We start from the raw sequence: 16,494 nt of genomic DNA, 5'->3' as shown, positions 1-16,494 counted from the left end.
ATTTTAATTGAGCCAGAACTACTCTGGTTTGCCGGGGGAGGTCAATTTCTTCAGATGCAATGGGAGGCGGTCGCTTTCCAAGGACTACATTCACCCGGTAGCTATTTACTGCATCTCCTACCGTGTCATTCGGAAGCCACCGTAGCGCAGAGGATAGCATGTCCGCTTATAACGCTGAACGCCTGGGTTCGAATCCTTGCCAGACTATCAGAAACAAATTTGAGCGGTGGTTTTCCCTCCTAATGCTGGCAACATTTGTGAGGTACTATGCCATGTAAAACTTCTCTCCAAATAGGTGTCGCACTGCGGCACGCCGTTCGGACTCGGCTACAAAAAGGTGGCCCCTTATCATTGAGCTTAAACTTGAATCGGATTGCACTCTAGATATGTGAGAAGTTTGCCCCTGTTCCTTAGTGGAATGTTCATGGCCAAATTTACAATTTTGCTACCGTGTCTGCATGGATGTTGTCTAGACCCGCTTGTTATGCCGAGGCATGTAGTTATGTCTTCGCATGGGCAGGATTTGTCTCCAGATGGTGATTCACATGAGAACTGAGGAGACAGTCCGAAGGGCGGCATTCTGACAGATTTGAATATTATTCCACTGTGTGTCACATAGCTGATGAGACCACACTGGCGCTGCACATCCTTACCACACACCGGTCAAGTTGTTTGTACGTGGTCAACATGGTTTCTTTGTCAGAACCCCAATTGCTGCCGGCAAGTGACCTGAGGACATTGCTTCTACTTTTGACTTTAACGCAAATAGCCAAAGATCAATATCTGGTTCCTAAAGATCTTATTATCGTAATAACACATTGTTTCTAAATTTTATATATGTATATTTTTTTATAGAAAGTATAGAAATTTCTTTATTGTATCTCCATCCTTCACTTGTTCCTGGGTGTTGTTAAATATTCAGATCTGGAAACTCTGTAATTCGGGAGCTAGATGAGGATTGTCACCTCCACATATAGACATGTGGCTACAACAACAACGTTAGCAACAATCCTACCCCAATAAAGACATTGAAACGGATGCATCTGCCGGTACATAATTAAGCCAGAACTATTCTAGTTTGCCTAGGATGCTATAAAGGAGAATTTTTTTGTTTTGCAAATAGAGAAACGCATACCTTCCACATTTTTCGTAATAATCCCGATAAGCAAAATACGAAATATTATAGCGATCGGTTAACGATAACATGTTCCGCTGGGACATCCAAAGCTGGATGTAGTGCTTCCAAAGAATCTAGTTCAGTATTTTAGGTCATAGCATGAAAATGGTAAACTAAGTATACATTCATATGGAATTTATTACAAAAACACAAACTGTACCCTGCACCGCTTCTGTGGCTGTGAAAAAATGCGCAGTTGCTGATAGTCCGTCTGTGTTTTTTTATACCCACCACCATTGGATGGGGGTATACTAGCTTCGTCATTCTGTTTGTAACTCCTGGAGATATTCGTCTAAGACCCCATAAAGTATATATATTCTTGATCGTCATCATCTCTTATCCGATTTGGCTGAAATTTTGCATGAGGTGTTTTGTTATCCATAACCTTATGTAGCTGTCGTAAAAAACGATCTGGGCCTCAAGAGGGCGTAATTCCTGTCCGATTTGGCTGAAATTTTGCAAGACGTGTTTCGTTATGACTTCCAATAACTGTGCTAAGTGTGGTTGAAATCGGTTCATAACCTGATAGAGCTGCCCTATAAACTGATCTGTTCTTGCATTTTTGAGCCTCTAGAGGTCGCAATTCTTATCCGAAATTATCTGAAATTTTGCATGACGTGTTTTGTTATGACTTTCAACAGCTGTGGCAAATATGGTTTAAATCGGTTCATAACATGATATAGCTGAGCTAAACCGATCTGGGATCTTGATTTCTTGAGCCACTAGAGGACGCAATTATTATCCGATTTGGCTGAAATTTTGTACAACGGCTTTTCCCATGAGCTTCAACATACGTATACGTGGTCTGAATCGGTCTATAGCCTGATACAGCTCCATATAAACCCATCTCTATTTTTTATTTCTTGAGCCCCTAAAGGGCGCAATTCTTCAAATTGGCTGAAATTTTACACAATGACTTCTGCTATGGTATCCAACTTTCAATTCAATTACGGTCCGAATCGAACCATAACTTGATATAGCTCTAATTTTTTCTTTTATCCTTTGTTTGCCTAAAAAGAGATACTGGGCAAAAGAAATCAAGAAATGCGATCCATGGTAGAGGGTATAACAGATTCGGCCCGGCCCGGAACTTAGCATAGGCCAGAAGATATTGATTTAACTTGATTGGTTCAAGAAATGGAAAAATCAAAAGGACACCATACGACTGGGGCTTATGTTAAGAAGCTTAAAAAGGCTCAAAACAAATCTAAATGCAATTCTGTAAGATCTATGCTCTAAGGCTAACGGTCAGAGAATGTATGGACAATATCCAGTGAACTGCTCATGGATACACATTTAACGGGAGACTCTCCAAACAACAACGTGTGTTCGGGGATTGTTGAGTTAATTGTGTCAATAATTCTCTTTGTGAGTCAATAATTCTCTTCTCTTTAAAATCGCTAAGACCTGAAAATATTTCACCGGTTTAGTTACAAACTGCCTGGCTCTGGGAAATACACTATGATTGCATTGGCATGTCGTATATTCCTGAGGGGTAAAAGGTTACAAAGCTAATTGTCATTCCAAAGGCAGGAAAACTGTGCCACATGAAAGCGAAATCCAAAGGACCAATCGCCACGGGAAAATGTTGTCCATTCGTTAGTTAAAAGCACCAAGAGATTGTCGTCCTATTAGTATGTCATGCTTTATGATAAAGATTCTTGAGAGGTTGAAGAATATACAATCTCAATGATAAAGGACTTCCTTTTAAAAGCCGAATTTAGTGCTGCCTTTAATGGTTTTAAACATTGTGGATAGACAAATTGCTGAGACCACTGCCGTGGGCTAAAGAGAGCTTTCTCCTTGGTCAAGCACTGGTTAAGGTCACTTCTTGCCCTCGATACAATGTCTATATATTGTGTGAGGCGATAGAAAGTACTGTACCGCTATACCTAATACACCTGATTGAAGGTACAATATCCCAGATTATAGAAATTAGGTATACGGTACGGTACGGATGCTACCAGACTGGATGACTAAGTGGGCTTTGGCGAATAACTGGGATATAACGTCATAACAACGAAATTTCGTTTGGTGCTTTTCAAACTGTTGATCATACATTTGCATTATTATCATTTGCCTCTGAAGCTGGCCTTTGTATTGGAAAAAGTTTCTCAGAATTTTTTTTTAAATTGAATCCCAAATAAAATGGTTATACAGTGGTTTCTCTGGTTGCTAAATAATAGTTTGTTTAGGTGCTTTTGAAACTGGTGGGCATACGTTGCCATTATTATCATTTGCCCCGAAGGTGTTTCCCTATTTCCTTCTTTTCTTATCTAATACCTTGCTGCACTTGAACTTTTTGTTGACAATTAACTTTCTAATCATAACTTAACCAGCTGGTTGCTAAATAAAGTGTTGCTTGACTTGACTCCAATGGTTTGTTTAGGTGCTTTTCAAACTATTGGGCCTAAATTGCCATTATTATCAATTGCCTCTGAAGCTGGTCTTTGTATTGAAAAAAGTTGATCTTTTTTTAATTGAATCCTAAATAAGAAGGTGATACAGTTGTTTCTCTGTGTGTGTGTATGCTCTTATCAAAATTAAAATTGTAGGTCTGTGTGAGTACTTTTCCAGTAAGAACAGCCTTTAATGTTTTTTTGATATTTACTTGAATTAAACAGCTGGTTTTCATAAAACAGCTGTTCGATGCTGTAAATTTAAGCTGGGAAAAAAACCTCCAGGGTAAATTTGCAATCTCTTAATTATTAAACTCAAAATTACTCTTACTCTCACACATTCTCCCGCTCTCTTCTGCTGGGAAATAAAGTAAGCGAACGACTTCCAGTAACAATTTAAGCAAATTTGCACAAATTTTTAAGTGCACTAACACATTTTGTGTTTACATTGGGAAAATAAATAATCTCGCTTAAGTATAGGCATTGGTTAAATTAAAGGAAAAAGGGGTTGGTGCCTGGAATGACAATTTTATTTTAAGACCTTAAACTTAAATTTAATAACTTTTGAGTTCTTTGCCTTCAAACATAATTCATGCTTCATTTGTAAAGCAACTGTTTGTTTTACAGTTTGACAGTCACATCCGCGTACTGTGTGGGGATTTTGTTACAGAAAAATAATCATTGCTCTTTTTTTCTTAACCCCCACAGGATCTCTTGGATACCAAGGACATCTTCACACATTGAATTAACAACAAGAGGTGAAACTGCGAAAAGGAAATTTGGCATCAAGTCACTTGACTACACGAGACAAGATCGACATTATGTTTCTGGATGAAAAGAAATAAAGGAAGTGATCCAGAAGAGTTCTTAACGATTTTTAAGTATTTGACGACTTTTCATGTATTGAAATAATTGATTATAGATTTTTAGTTAAACATTTTGTGATAGAAAGAATCGAATTGTTAAATAATTTAAGAATTTTTTAAACCCATTGTTTTTAAAGAAAAAACCAAGACTTGTTTTTAATATATAGATAATTGAAACACAAACATCACTCAAGAAAAATATACCAAATATTTAAACAATTAATCACAAAACTTCACCACACTATTTATTGAACCACAAACAAGCAAGCAAACCAAATAGAATAGTCATTTAGAATATAAAGTGACTTACTGTCAACATTAACAGGGCTGACATTACAAACTAGTAGGGTAATATCAAACTGAATTGTACTTGAATACATTCCTTAGATATCATATATACATAAGTATCATATAAAAAAGATCGAAAATGATTTCCGTATCTAGAATTTTATTTAAACTCATACGATTCGTATATTTAAGCTCTCTAATGATTTTCCTACTTAGTTTAACTCCCTTGTCACTGGCTTGTTCTAGTCGATCCCTGCCCAAGCCAAGACCCTCTTCGATAGCCGCACCTACTTCGACCAAAACGCCTGTTACAACTACACAACGTACCACCACTACTACTGCTAGCACCACAACCACTACTACCACCACAACCAGTCGTCCCAATATAACTTTTCCCACTTTTAAATGTCCCGGTGATTATGATGCCTGGTATTGTTTGAATGAGGCCACGTGTTTTACCGTTAAAATTGGCGATGCCATAATGTACAATTGTGAATGTGCCATCGGCTTTGTGGGAGCACGCTGTGAGTTCAAAGACTTGGATGGTTCCTATCAGCCAAAAAAACCTCGTCCCATATTGGAGAAGGCCAGTATTGCCAGTGGAGCCACTTGTATTTTACTATTCCTGTTATTCGTTTGTTTGACTCTTTATTTGCGTTACGATCAAAAAGCCTCCAAATTAATGGTCGACGACAATGAAGATGGTGGCGGCATGTTTGTGGCTCCACCATACCAAGCCTTGGCAGGAAGTCCTACTTATGGCTACAATAACTGTCGTTTTTGTACAGACAAATATTGTTGTTCTTCAAATGATTTTTTCAATGACTCGAAATTTCTTTTGGAAAATGCCAAACGTAGTAGTAGTGGCATGAATGAAGGCAGCGTTGGTGGTGGATCCTGGTTTAGGCAACATATTGAGGCTTTTCCTATGGGTTTCACCATAAAACGTTTCAATAAAATTTAAATTAAAAACTGTCTACGAAAACGAAAAGTCCCTTTTGCTCTAGAAAAAAAAATATCAAAAAAAATTTCATGGAAGTAAAAGAAAATCTTATAAGAAATTACAATTTGGTTGGGAACTTCAACCCATTATCCATCAACGTCCCTTGTCACATTCTGATGAATTTTCATATATTCATTATATAGTCCTTTTTGCTATAGAAAAAAAATCAAAATAACTTTTATGGAAAATTTTAAAAAGAAATGACAATTTTAATGGAAAATTAAGTGAACTTTAAATCATTAACACCAGAACCATCGATTCCCTTGTCCCATTCTGATAAAATTTCATATATTCATTACTATGGGCATTTATATAGACGTAGTATTTTTTTTATTTTTAAATTAACAAAAAATTTAAAAACTTAAATATATCCCAATCCTCTATGTTTTTACATAAAAAAAAAAATATTTTATGACCAGACATAAAATCGTACCTGTTCTCAAAAGTTTTTTGTTCTAATTTTTGAACTACATGTAAAAAATTGCTGACCTTGGACAAGCCCTTCTCCCAAAACATGACTTTTCGTTGTATGACGGGAACTTTTCTAACTAGTTTTATGCGTCTACTTTGCACCAATTCAAACTGCATTAGGATACCTCTTTCCTCACTTGAGCAAGAATTTTTCTAAGACATCTCTATTCTTGGGTATTTTTCTGTGATGATTAGTTTGTATCGGAATAGTGGAAAGTAAGACTTTCTTCTCTCTTACTACGCTAAGGAGAGTTAGAGGACTGTTTAAAAACAAAAGCGTGCTCTACACCGTACTCAATAGTCGTTGTGTATGTAGAACACCTTAATCAATTTGACAAAGGTGTTGATGAAGATATATGGCGCATCAGAAATCACGATCCACCATGACTTTTACAAGTTTTTGCTATGCTATTTTTAGAATAGAAAGCATTGAATATGATCTTGAGTTAGAATTTGTTCGAAAAATCACGAGAAGACTTTAAAGACCAAAATAAAAGAACGCAAACACATTTTGAATTATTAAATTTTGGATTTTTTTTTTAATTTAAATTAAATTTTCTTTAGAACAAATTTTTTTGACAAAATTTCTATAGAAATTTAACCAGTGAATGTTCTCTGGCCTCTAGCCAGTTCAAACCCCGCATATCGAATCCCTGGATCTTGATCATTTTACCCGCACGTAGATATCCCACAAACTGGATTTAGACATTCCCCATATATATGAGTTTTTGTCCGGCTAGCACATAGTCTGCAGTAATCTGCCGTTGTTCTCGCCACTCACATGTCTATGATCTAATGTTTTCTGTTCAAATGTCCACTAAGATATGCAAATACCGCTTTTGAAGTTTTAGGAGTGTTTGCGACACCTCTAGTCAGAAATATTCTGCAATGTCCCTTAGGCAATTATCCGTAGGTGAATCTGCCGCCTCAGTGTATAACACGCTGCTAACCAGAGTAGTTCTGGCTCAATTACGTTCCGGCAGATGCAGTCGCCTCAACTCCTACAGAGTAAGGATTAATGCCGACGTGCAAGATGTATGTCCCGATTGTAACCAGGGACCGCACGATTCACGTCACCTGTTTAACTGCCCAGCCAGACCCACTCGACTCAGACTCATATCCCTGTGGACGCACCCCATCTTAGTCGCAAAGTTACTGGGCCTTGACACTTAACAGAATCAAGCAGACGAAAGATAGAACACAACAAACTACAACAACAACACACTGCTACAAAAATAACAACAACTGGTTAAAAATAAAAACCTACCATAGTCATCATCTGAGGTATCCGATTTAGAGTATTTCTGCTGTCTCAATCTTTGCGTTAGACAAAACCTTTCATATGAATCTTTCACCGGCAAGCTGATCTTGCTACCTACTCAGTCATCAAGTCTTTAATTCCTGAACTATTCATCAATTAACGAAAGAAGCTAACTTCTGACATATCAATGAGTGCTGTTCGATTCATGGTCAGCGTTAGTGTACTTCATTTTGATAGCCGAATCTGAACGGCGTGCCACAGGCGACAGCTCTTTGGGGAAAAGTTTTTACATGACTTGCATGCATGACAGTACACACAAGTTTTTACATGGCAAAGTACCTAACAAATGTCGCCGGCATTAGGAGGGGTTAACCACCGTTGAAAAATTTTCTAATGTTCCTGGCAGGATTCGAACCCAGGCATTGAGCGTCATAGGCGGACATGCTAACCTCTGCGCTACGTTGGCCTCCAAGGACATAAGAGCCATAGAAAAAAATTCTGATAATCTCCCCAGGATTCGCGTCATACGAGTATATGTGCCAGCGTGCCACGGTTATTGTTGTTGTCGTAGCCACATTTTCAATCTCCTGTGTGAACAAACTCGTTCGGGTTGGCCATTGGTTATTTAAAGGCGCCAATAACTTGCCTTGTCATATCGAGCATCATAGCCACTCAGTATTTGTACAAGAGCCGGTGTCGCCCGGCCTCTCATTGAGACTCTCCGCTCGATGCAGAAACTCTGTGTGGAGCATACCACCATCCGCAACCTGTGGACGCGCCCGGTAGCTTTCAGCTAAGCTCTCGTGACACCACACAGATCGGACCTCAATGTTCCAGCCTATGTGGTGCTCACAGCTACCCCGTGCCGGGGCGAGCCTCGGTGGTCTCCTTATGTAATGGTGTTGTTGTTGAAGCTACATTTCCGTGGAGGTAGCGATCCTCGTCAAGATCGAAAGGTGAGCAAGCTGTATCCGGCCCGTTGCGTTTTTTAAGGACGCCAATATCTCGCCTTATTGTCTCGAGTATCATGGGCTCTCAGTATTTAAGCAAGAGCGCCATGTCTCTCAGACATCCGTGAGGCATCCGATTTAATATTTCTGCTGTCTCAGGCGACACACTTTGTGGAAATGTTTCCAGAAAAAAATCTCATATTCTCTCCATGATTCGCATTATAGGAGGACATGCTCAGCGCGCCACGGTGGTCTCCTTATGTAAATGGTGTTGTGTTGTTGTTGTCAAGATCGAAAGGTGAGCAGCTGTATACGGCCGGGTTGGTTATTTAAGGGCGCCAATAACTCGCCTTATCGTCTTGAGTATCATAGGCTCTCAGTATTTAAGCAAGACCCCCGTGTCGCCCGCCCTCTCACTGAGATCACTCGATATCGCTGATTGTCCGCGACTCCGTAAACGAAGTATTCCACTATCCGTAACCTATGGACCTGCGGCCGTTAGCTCTCAGTTGAGTTTCTCATGATGACGAAACACATCACACAAATCGCAGCTCAGAGTTCCAACCCGTGTGATGTACATAGCAATACCATGCCGGTATGTAAATGGTCGATGTTTGCCATCTAGAGACAGCCCGTGATGGTTCTTAAAGCTGCAATCTGACACATCTGGAGTTTAGCCTTTTGCTCACTCATGCTGAGATTCTTAACTAGGTCAACCAGGTTTCTTTTTTCATACCTTAAGTGCTGTTGGCTAACGACTTGAGACCGTATGGGTAGTATCGGCGGACGTTGATAAGAGGCTTTCGAGGCTAATCCCTGGGATCTTCGGGTGATTTTCAGCCTTAATTTTATTGCATTAACATTGACCACGAGCGCATTCGTTCGCACAGCTTGTCGCATTGCCTTTCGTCTTCTGCATAGGGAAGAGAATATCCCCAAAGTCGAAGCCTCGCACAGTTTAACCAACGGCGTCTTGTATTTGCATTTCTAAACTGCATTGGAAAGAATGAGATGATCGACTGTATCGAATGCCTTCGATTGGTCTCCCCATATGGGGAAGAGAATACCACCTTGGCTTACTACCCCACACTAAACTTCATTGAAAAGAGGGGGGGTGATCGACTGTTTCGAATTTCTTTGATAAATCAAGGGCCACCAAAAAAAGAAAAGAGCAAATTTTCCCATTCAGACCGTGGCTCCGTGATAATGATCTGCTGCTGGAAGTGGTGATGAACTTCAACACTCGGTAGGAGTAGCGTCTTCAGTATCTTTGCACTTGGGAATAGGAAAGAGATTGGCCTATGTGATTAACCTCGGTATGCAGATTTCCCTGGCTTGGGAACAGCGTCATCCGATCCATTTTCCTTATCTCCGGTATATTACAAGGTTGGAGATGGACGAGGTGAGAGTATCATCAGCATCGGCATTAAATATATCTACCCTTATTCTTGTCGACGAAGTCAAAAATCGACAGCAGCCGTAGTCGAATATCACATTTCGTGGTATTCTGTAACTTTACTCCTTCGACAGTTTGATAATAGAAAGATATTGTGGTAAATAAAAAAAAAGTACTACTTTTATACTTTTTTTTTATTTACCACAATTTATTTACCACAGTTCCATACTATTTCGACAAATAGTCGATTTCGACTTACATGATACCAAAAATGTAAACGAATTTTCGTTTTCGACAACCATAATAACATTTTGTAAAAATTTCGACATTCAACTACGCCATCGCCAACCGTAATAAGGGGGATTGCCCGGACCAATAGCTTTTGGCGGCTTTGCTTTCCTTATCTTTCCTTATGAGTTCGGCAATATTTTAAGCTTTGAATGACTGTGTTTAGCATTGACTGGAAGTCTCATTGCCTTAACGAAAACGCGTATTTTTGCTTCGCCTCTTAAGGGTGCTCGACAAATTTCCTGCCCAAGTGGCCTACCAATTTTCGTAGTTCATTGAAGCGACTCGACTTGGATCTCACTCCTTGAATTCAAACAGAAGGCTGTCTACTTTCCCTTTTCAGCAGAGAAAACGGATAGTAGCGCAACATCTTTTTCTTAGTAAACAATTTGTAGTACATTTTAAGTTCTAAAATCAAAACAACTATCGGTTTGAGTCGTTATAGCCAGGGACTTGGGACTCATGATACTCATTTTACCAAACAAATGTTAAATGGCTCTTGAAGATTTTTTTATTTTAGAAATTTTTGGACCATTAAATTATAAGAAAAACTTGTCATCTTGCCCATGCGCCGCCCTTTAAAAATAGCTGTAATTTAAAAACTTAACTTTATAATAATTCCCATGAAGAGCAGAATATCTTGATAAGAAGCCAAATATCTAAGTAAGAACGTGATAAAACTGACTAGTTGATAAATGTAAGAAAATGATTCCATTGTCGTATTATATAAAACTAAACAATAGCAGGACACCAGGACAACACTAGGAAAAACAGCAAAATAATCAAAATGAAATTAAAAAAAAAAATAGAAATTGCTAAAAATTAAGTAACGCCTTTCAAGTGCTTTATTTAAACTTATATACAACAACAAACTACAAGTATAGAGAAAATTAATCTCAACTTATAAAATCACACTTAACGAAAAAAAACACGATTTTTTTTTTACATTGGCATATTTTACAGAAAACATCGCTGACAAAATCTCACTACCTGCACATATAGACTTAAGTTTTAAATTATTTATTTTATGCTAATTTAGAATTTTTACCTAAACATTTTTATGAATTTTATTTGTTTCGTTTCGTTTCTTTTAAAATTTTTTATGACCTCAAGATCTACACACAACCACACAAGAAAAGTATTATTTATGTAACAAAATTTGCACACTTTCAAATGCAAAATTTAAAAAATAATAAAATTAATGTTATTAAAAATAAGTGTTTTTTATTTATCATCACTACTACTGGCAACGGAAGTTGGTATTCCATATTTTTGTATACACCAAACACCATAGCGGCCCATAACTTGTTAATGCCCATATACCCACTATGGATATTTGTATCAGCCATTTGAAATCATTATATGTAGCCGCATCCAAGGAATATTCCACAAATATATCCGTATCATAAGCTGTATACATGCTGGCCATAACCAGAGTATAGGTCATCAAGCCCCACATATTATGCAGGGTTTTGTTGAACAATGGTTGCATAAAGTTTCGCATTTCATTAGCATATAGGGCACTGAGACCACTCACCAAGCCCAAGAGTAAGAGAATGGTTGTAACTAGACCTGGAAAAAATAGCACATACTGTTCTTTAATGGTACATGGGGAAAAAGGAATTTAAAAAATACTCATAAATATGTCTTAAACAGTAGCGCAAATTAGGGCAACGGAAGGGCACTTCTTTTTTCCTTGAAAAGGGTACTTTTCCTTTTAGAAAGGTACCTTTTTCCTTGAAAAAGGGTACTCTTTCTACACTTTACTTTGAGGAAGGAGGCCACCGTAGCGCAGAGGTTTGCATGTCCGCCTATGACGCTGAACGCCTGGGTTCGAATCCTGGCGAGACCATAAAAAAAATCATCATCATCGGTGGTTTTCCCCTCCTAATACTGGCAACATTTGTGAGGTACTATGCCATGTAAAGCTTCTCTCCAAAGAGGTGTCGCATTGCGGCACGCCGTTCGGACCCGGCTATAAAAAAAGGAGGCCTCTAATCATTGAGCTTAAAATTGAATCGGACTGCACACATTGATATGTGAGAAGTTTGCCCCTGTTCCTTAGTGGAATGTTCCTGGGCAAAATTTGCAATTTTGCTTTGAGAAAGGATTCTTCTATTATTAAAGGTAAATTTTTTAAACTTAAGCTTAAGGAAGCTAATTTTTATTACCCTTTTCAATGAGAAAGTACTTTTATTGTCCTTTTCCTTTAAAAAGAGTACTTTTAAGTACCTTTGGCTTGATGAAGTATTCTTTTATTACCCTTTCCTTTAAGGAAGGCTACATTTATTACCTTTATCCTTAAGGAAGGGTACTATTATTACCCTTAAGACAGGGTACTTTTACAAACCTTCACCTTAAGGAGGGTACTATTATAACCCTTCAACTTACGTAAAGGTACTATTATTACCCTTAACCTTAAGGAGGGTAATTTTATTACACCTAACCTTAAGGAAGGGTACTATTATTACCCTTAACTTTAAGGATGGGTACTATTATTACTTTTAATCCTCAGGAAGGGTACTATTATTGTCCTAAACCTTAAGGAAGGGTACTATTATTACCCTTAACCTTAAGGAGAGGACTGTTATTATCTTTAACCTTAAAGAAGGGTACTATTATTACCCTTAACCTTAAGGAAGGGTACTATTATTACCCTTAACCTTCCCTAAACCTTAAGGAAGGGTACTATTATTACCCTTAACCTTAAGGAGAGGACTGTTATTATCTTTAACCTTAAAGAAGGGTACTATTATTACCCTTAACCTTAAGGAAGGGTACTATTATTACCCTTAACCTTAAGAAAGGGTACTGTTATTACCCCTAACCTTAAAGAAGGGTACTATTATTACCCTTAACCTTAAGGAAGGGTACTATTATTACCCTTAACCTTAAGGAAGGGTATTATTATTACCCTTAACCGTAAGGAAGGGCTCTATTATTACCCTAAATCTTGAGGAAGGGTACTATTATTACTTTAAAGAAGAGGGTCTTCAGAATACTATTGTTGCCCTTAACCTTAAGTCAGGGTACTACTATTACACCTAACCTTAAGGAAGGATACTATTATTACCCTTAACCTTAAGGAAAGGTATTATTATTACTCTTAACCTTAGGGAAGGGTACTATTATTAAGCTTAAGGATTGGTACTTTTAGGGTACTTTCATTGCCCTTATACTTTAGGAAGGGTACTATTATTGCCCTTAACCTTAAGGAAGGGTACTTTTACGGTACTATTATTGCTCTTAACATTAAGGAAGGGTACTATTATTACCTTAGGGAAAGTTGTTATTGTTACCCTTAACTTTAAGGAAGGGTTTTTTCAGGGTATTATTATTACCTTTAACCTTAAGGAAGGGTACTTTTAGGGTAATATTATTGTTCTTAACATTAGGGAAGGGTACAATTATTACCTTGAGAAAGGGTACTATTATTACCCTTAATCATTAAGAATGGTACTTTTATTACACTTAGCCTTAAGGAAAGGTACTATTATTACCCTTAACCTTAAGTAAGGGTACTACTTTTACTCTCAACCTTAAGGATGGGTACTATTGTTACCCTTAACCATAAGGTATTAAGGAAAGGTGCTTTTATTACCCTTAACCTTACGGAATGGTACTATTATTACCCTTGACCTTAAGGAAGGGTACTGTTATTGCCCTTAGGCTTAAGGAAGGGTAATATTATTACCCTTTACCTTAATGAAGGGTGCTATTATTACCCATAACCTTAAGTAAGGGTGCTATTATTACCCTTAACCGTAATTTTAGGGTACTAGTATTACTCTTCACATTAGGGAATGGTACTTTTATGGTATTAGTATTACTCTTAAAATAAAGGAAGGGTACTTTTATTACCCTTAACTCTGAGGAATGATTATTTTACTATCCTTAACCTAATAAAAGGACTCCTTTACTACCACCTAATGAAGAATTTTTCTATTACACTTTCTTTTGTGGAAGGGTACTTGTATTAACCTTGCCTTTGATGAGAAAATGTACTTTATTACTCTTTTCCTTTTTCCCATGAGAAGTAGTGCTCTACTACTCTTTCCCTTAAGAAATATTACTTTTATTATAATTTACCTTGGAGAAGAATAAATATTCTACACTTTCCCATGTAGAAAAGAAATTTTCAACTCTTTCCCTCTAGAAGGGTAAATTTTTACCCTTTCCCGAGTAGAAGGGGTAATTTTTACCCGTGTGGAAGGGTACATTTTTACTCTTCGCCGTGTGGAAGGGTACAGTTTTACACTTTCCGGGTAGAAGCGAGCCTGAGGGAATCATTATCTCGGACAGCTGATAGGAGTCGTCACTGTTCATTGCGCTGATTCTATAGCACGATATGCTCTCAACAGCGATCCATTCACGTCCAGCTCATCGGCCACCTTGTTTCCCGCCGCCTTTTGATTGCCCGAGACCCAGCAGAGCGCGACAGCCTTCCCCATGGTTCTAAAAAGCTCCTGGCGCGACCATAGCATCGTCCCCAGTGACTTTAGGATGACTAAAACCTTCTCCTGATCCTAAAGCCAGTCACAATATGCAGTGCTTTTAGTCAGGATTCCGCTGTGTCTGAAACACAACTTGTGGAGCTGCATTAAACGAATTCACTTATTCGCTACAGGTTCATGCATTTGGATAAAAATTGTACAGCTAGGGTACACTAGGTTAGATTAGAGTGGCAGTCTTTTGAACAAACCCGCTTAGACTATTCTAGTCCATTGTGATGCCACAGTAGACAGACCAAAGCCTCAATCCCATACCGGATTGACCCGATGGAGCCCTTTAGCGGCAAGGGCCCTTCAGTGCACAACACACTGCTATAACTAAAGCCTCTGGTGGGGAATTGAATCCACAACTCTCGATATCAACCCGGTTACCGAGGCGCACAAGACAAGCTCTACCTTAGTCTGTTCTTAAATTCATTTCTACTTACCCACAATTCCATGTAATGTATGGAAATGTATATCTTCAATGCAAATTTTTATTCCTACGCCCACTAGACCAACTATGGAGCCGATAAGCTGCAACAACCAATGCGTTCGGGTTTTCTCTATGCGATTACAAAGTTTAGTCCAAGCATTGCCCCGATAATGGGCCATCAAACCTTCTGACATTAAGCAGACGAACTAAACGAAACAAAAACATAGACGGTGTGAAAAAAAGATAACTGACATCATTAGCCAAACAATTGCGTGACGACATACATACATCCATCCAGTTGGGTTAAACTTCCGCATTACCTCTGTTTCGGTACTTACCCCAACGGTACATAGGATCGCATGAAATGGAATTTCTTGCAACTCTACACGCAGGCACATCCAGCACATGTAGATGGTAACAAAACCGATCAGTAAACGATTCAGGCTAACCAAACCGAATTCTATTATTTGACATGTTGTTGGAGATAGTGGATTGGATTTTTTAGGGCTTTTTGTTTTCTCCACTTTGTTTATTACAATTTTTCCCGTTTGACGCATATTTTGATTGATGAGAGTACTTGAGGTTGATCTAATGCCTTTGAAAATATTTCTCCAACTAATCATCAATTGATTGATTTCGATATTCTGTCTCAGTAGCAGTTGACATTACCACCTCTTATCTTTGATCTTGGGAGAGAGCTAGGTAGCAAACTTTATGGATAGCATAGCACCTTAGCGTTGGAGTAGCTTTTCTTTTTTTCAGCACTGACAAGGAGAGTTTCTCATCCCGCGCTATCTTTTACCTGATTAATTTCAATATGTACCACATACATATTTGGCCGTCCGTCTGCCTGACTACTATTCGGAGAAGGTTCACTTATCTTCACTTCACTTTGTTTGGAATATCTAAAGAGACATACATGGCTTCATCTAAGGTAATTATAATACAGTTTTAGATGTTTTTTGGAAAATCAAAATACATTGAAAGAAAATTAAAAAATAAATTTTAAAACTTCTGTAGGATTTCTCCTATATCACTGAGCTCCTGACAAAAGTAATTATCAAACACTATGCGATTGAATGAAGCAGGACAAATTGTTTCTTCGATGTAATGGGAATTTTCTACAATGAAACATGAAGGATTGCATATGTATCCTCCCAGATGCTTTAACATGTAAAAACGTAGTAAGTTCGGCCGTATCGAACCACGAATAAATATATCACCTCGTTCATAATAACTCCACTGTATATCCATAGTTACATATATCCAAATAAGGGCTGATCTGCACCATATGTGATTCAGAACCGTAATTGCCAAGAATTTCAAGCGATACTAGATCCTTCGAATTTCAGCGAAATCATGTAATAAATGCAAATGTTATGGGCTAAAGTTCCTAAGTCGGCAGATCGGTATATGGCAGCTATATCTTAATAAAATTTGATATTCACATATATAAGTCGGATGTCGGG

At 38.1% G+C, this 16,494-nt stretch overlaps 2 protein-coding genes across 6 annotated transcripts in view; one reads left to right on the top strand and one right to left on the bottom strand.

The window, feature by feature from the left end:
- LOC106080480 (protein spitz) overlaps positions 1 to 11,224 on the top strand; it is a 60,894-nt gene extending 49,670 nt beyond the window's left edge. For all 5 annotated transcript variants that reach the window (XM_013241851.2, XM_013241850.2, XM_013241852.2 and 2 more), the window contains one exon: positions 4,285 to 11,224. In XM_013241851.2, coding sequence (XP_013097305.1) covers positions 4,870 to 5,694 — 825 coding nt within the window. In that variant the 5' untranslated portion in view covers positions 4,285 to 4,869 and the 3' untranslated portion in view covers positions 5,695 to 11,224. The remainder of the gene's footprint in view (positions 1 to 4,284) is intronic.
- Positions 11,225 to 11,339: 115 nt separating this feature from the next.
- Positions 11,340 to 15,981, bottom strand: LOC106080439 (uncharacterized). Its single transcript, XM_013241833.2, has 3 exons — positions 15,364 to 15,981; positions 15,039 to 15,231; positions 11,340 to 11,671 (listed from the first exon to the last, which is right to left on the bottom strand). Exons 1-3 carry the CDS (start codon positions 15,646 to 15,648, stop codon positions 11,340 to 11,342), a joined length of 810 nt encoding a protein of 269 aa, XP_013097287.2. The 5' UTR covers positions 15,649 to 15,981.
- Positions 15,982 to 16,494: the final 513 nt, after the last annotated feature.

Source organism: Stomoxys calcitrans, chromosome 3 (assembly GCF_963082655.1).
Source record: "Stomoxys calcitrans chromosome 3, idStoCalc2.1, whole genome shotgun sequence".
NCBI lineage: Eukaryota > Metazoa > Arthropoda > Insecta > Diptera > Muscidae > Stomoxys > Stomoxys calcitrans.
This window is presented reverse-complemented; position numbering and strand designations above follow the sequence as displayed.

Bases quoted from the DNA above. Each gene is read 5' to 3' on its own strand.
- LOC106080439 (XM_013241833.2), bottom strand. From the start codon at position 15,648: ATGATTAGTTGGAGAAATATTTTCAAAGGCATTAGATCAACCTCAAGT. The intron at 15,232-15,363 runs GTAAGTACCGAA...TGTTTCGTTTAG, and splicing joins CGATCCTATGTACCGTTGGG to TTCGTCTGCTTAATGTCAGA. The intron at 11,672-15,038 runs GTAAGTAGAAAT...TATTTTTTCCAG, and splicing joins TACATTACATGGAATTGTGG to GTCTAGTTACAACCATTCTC.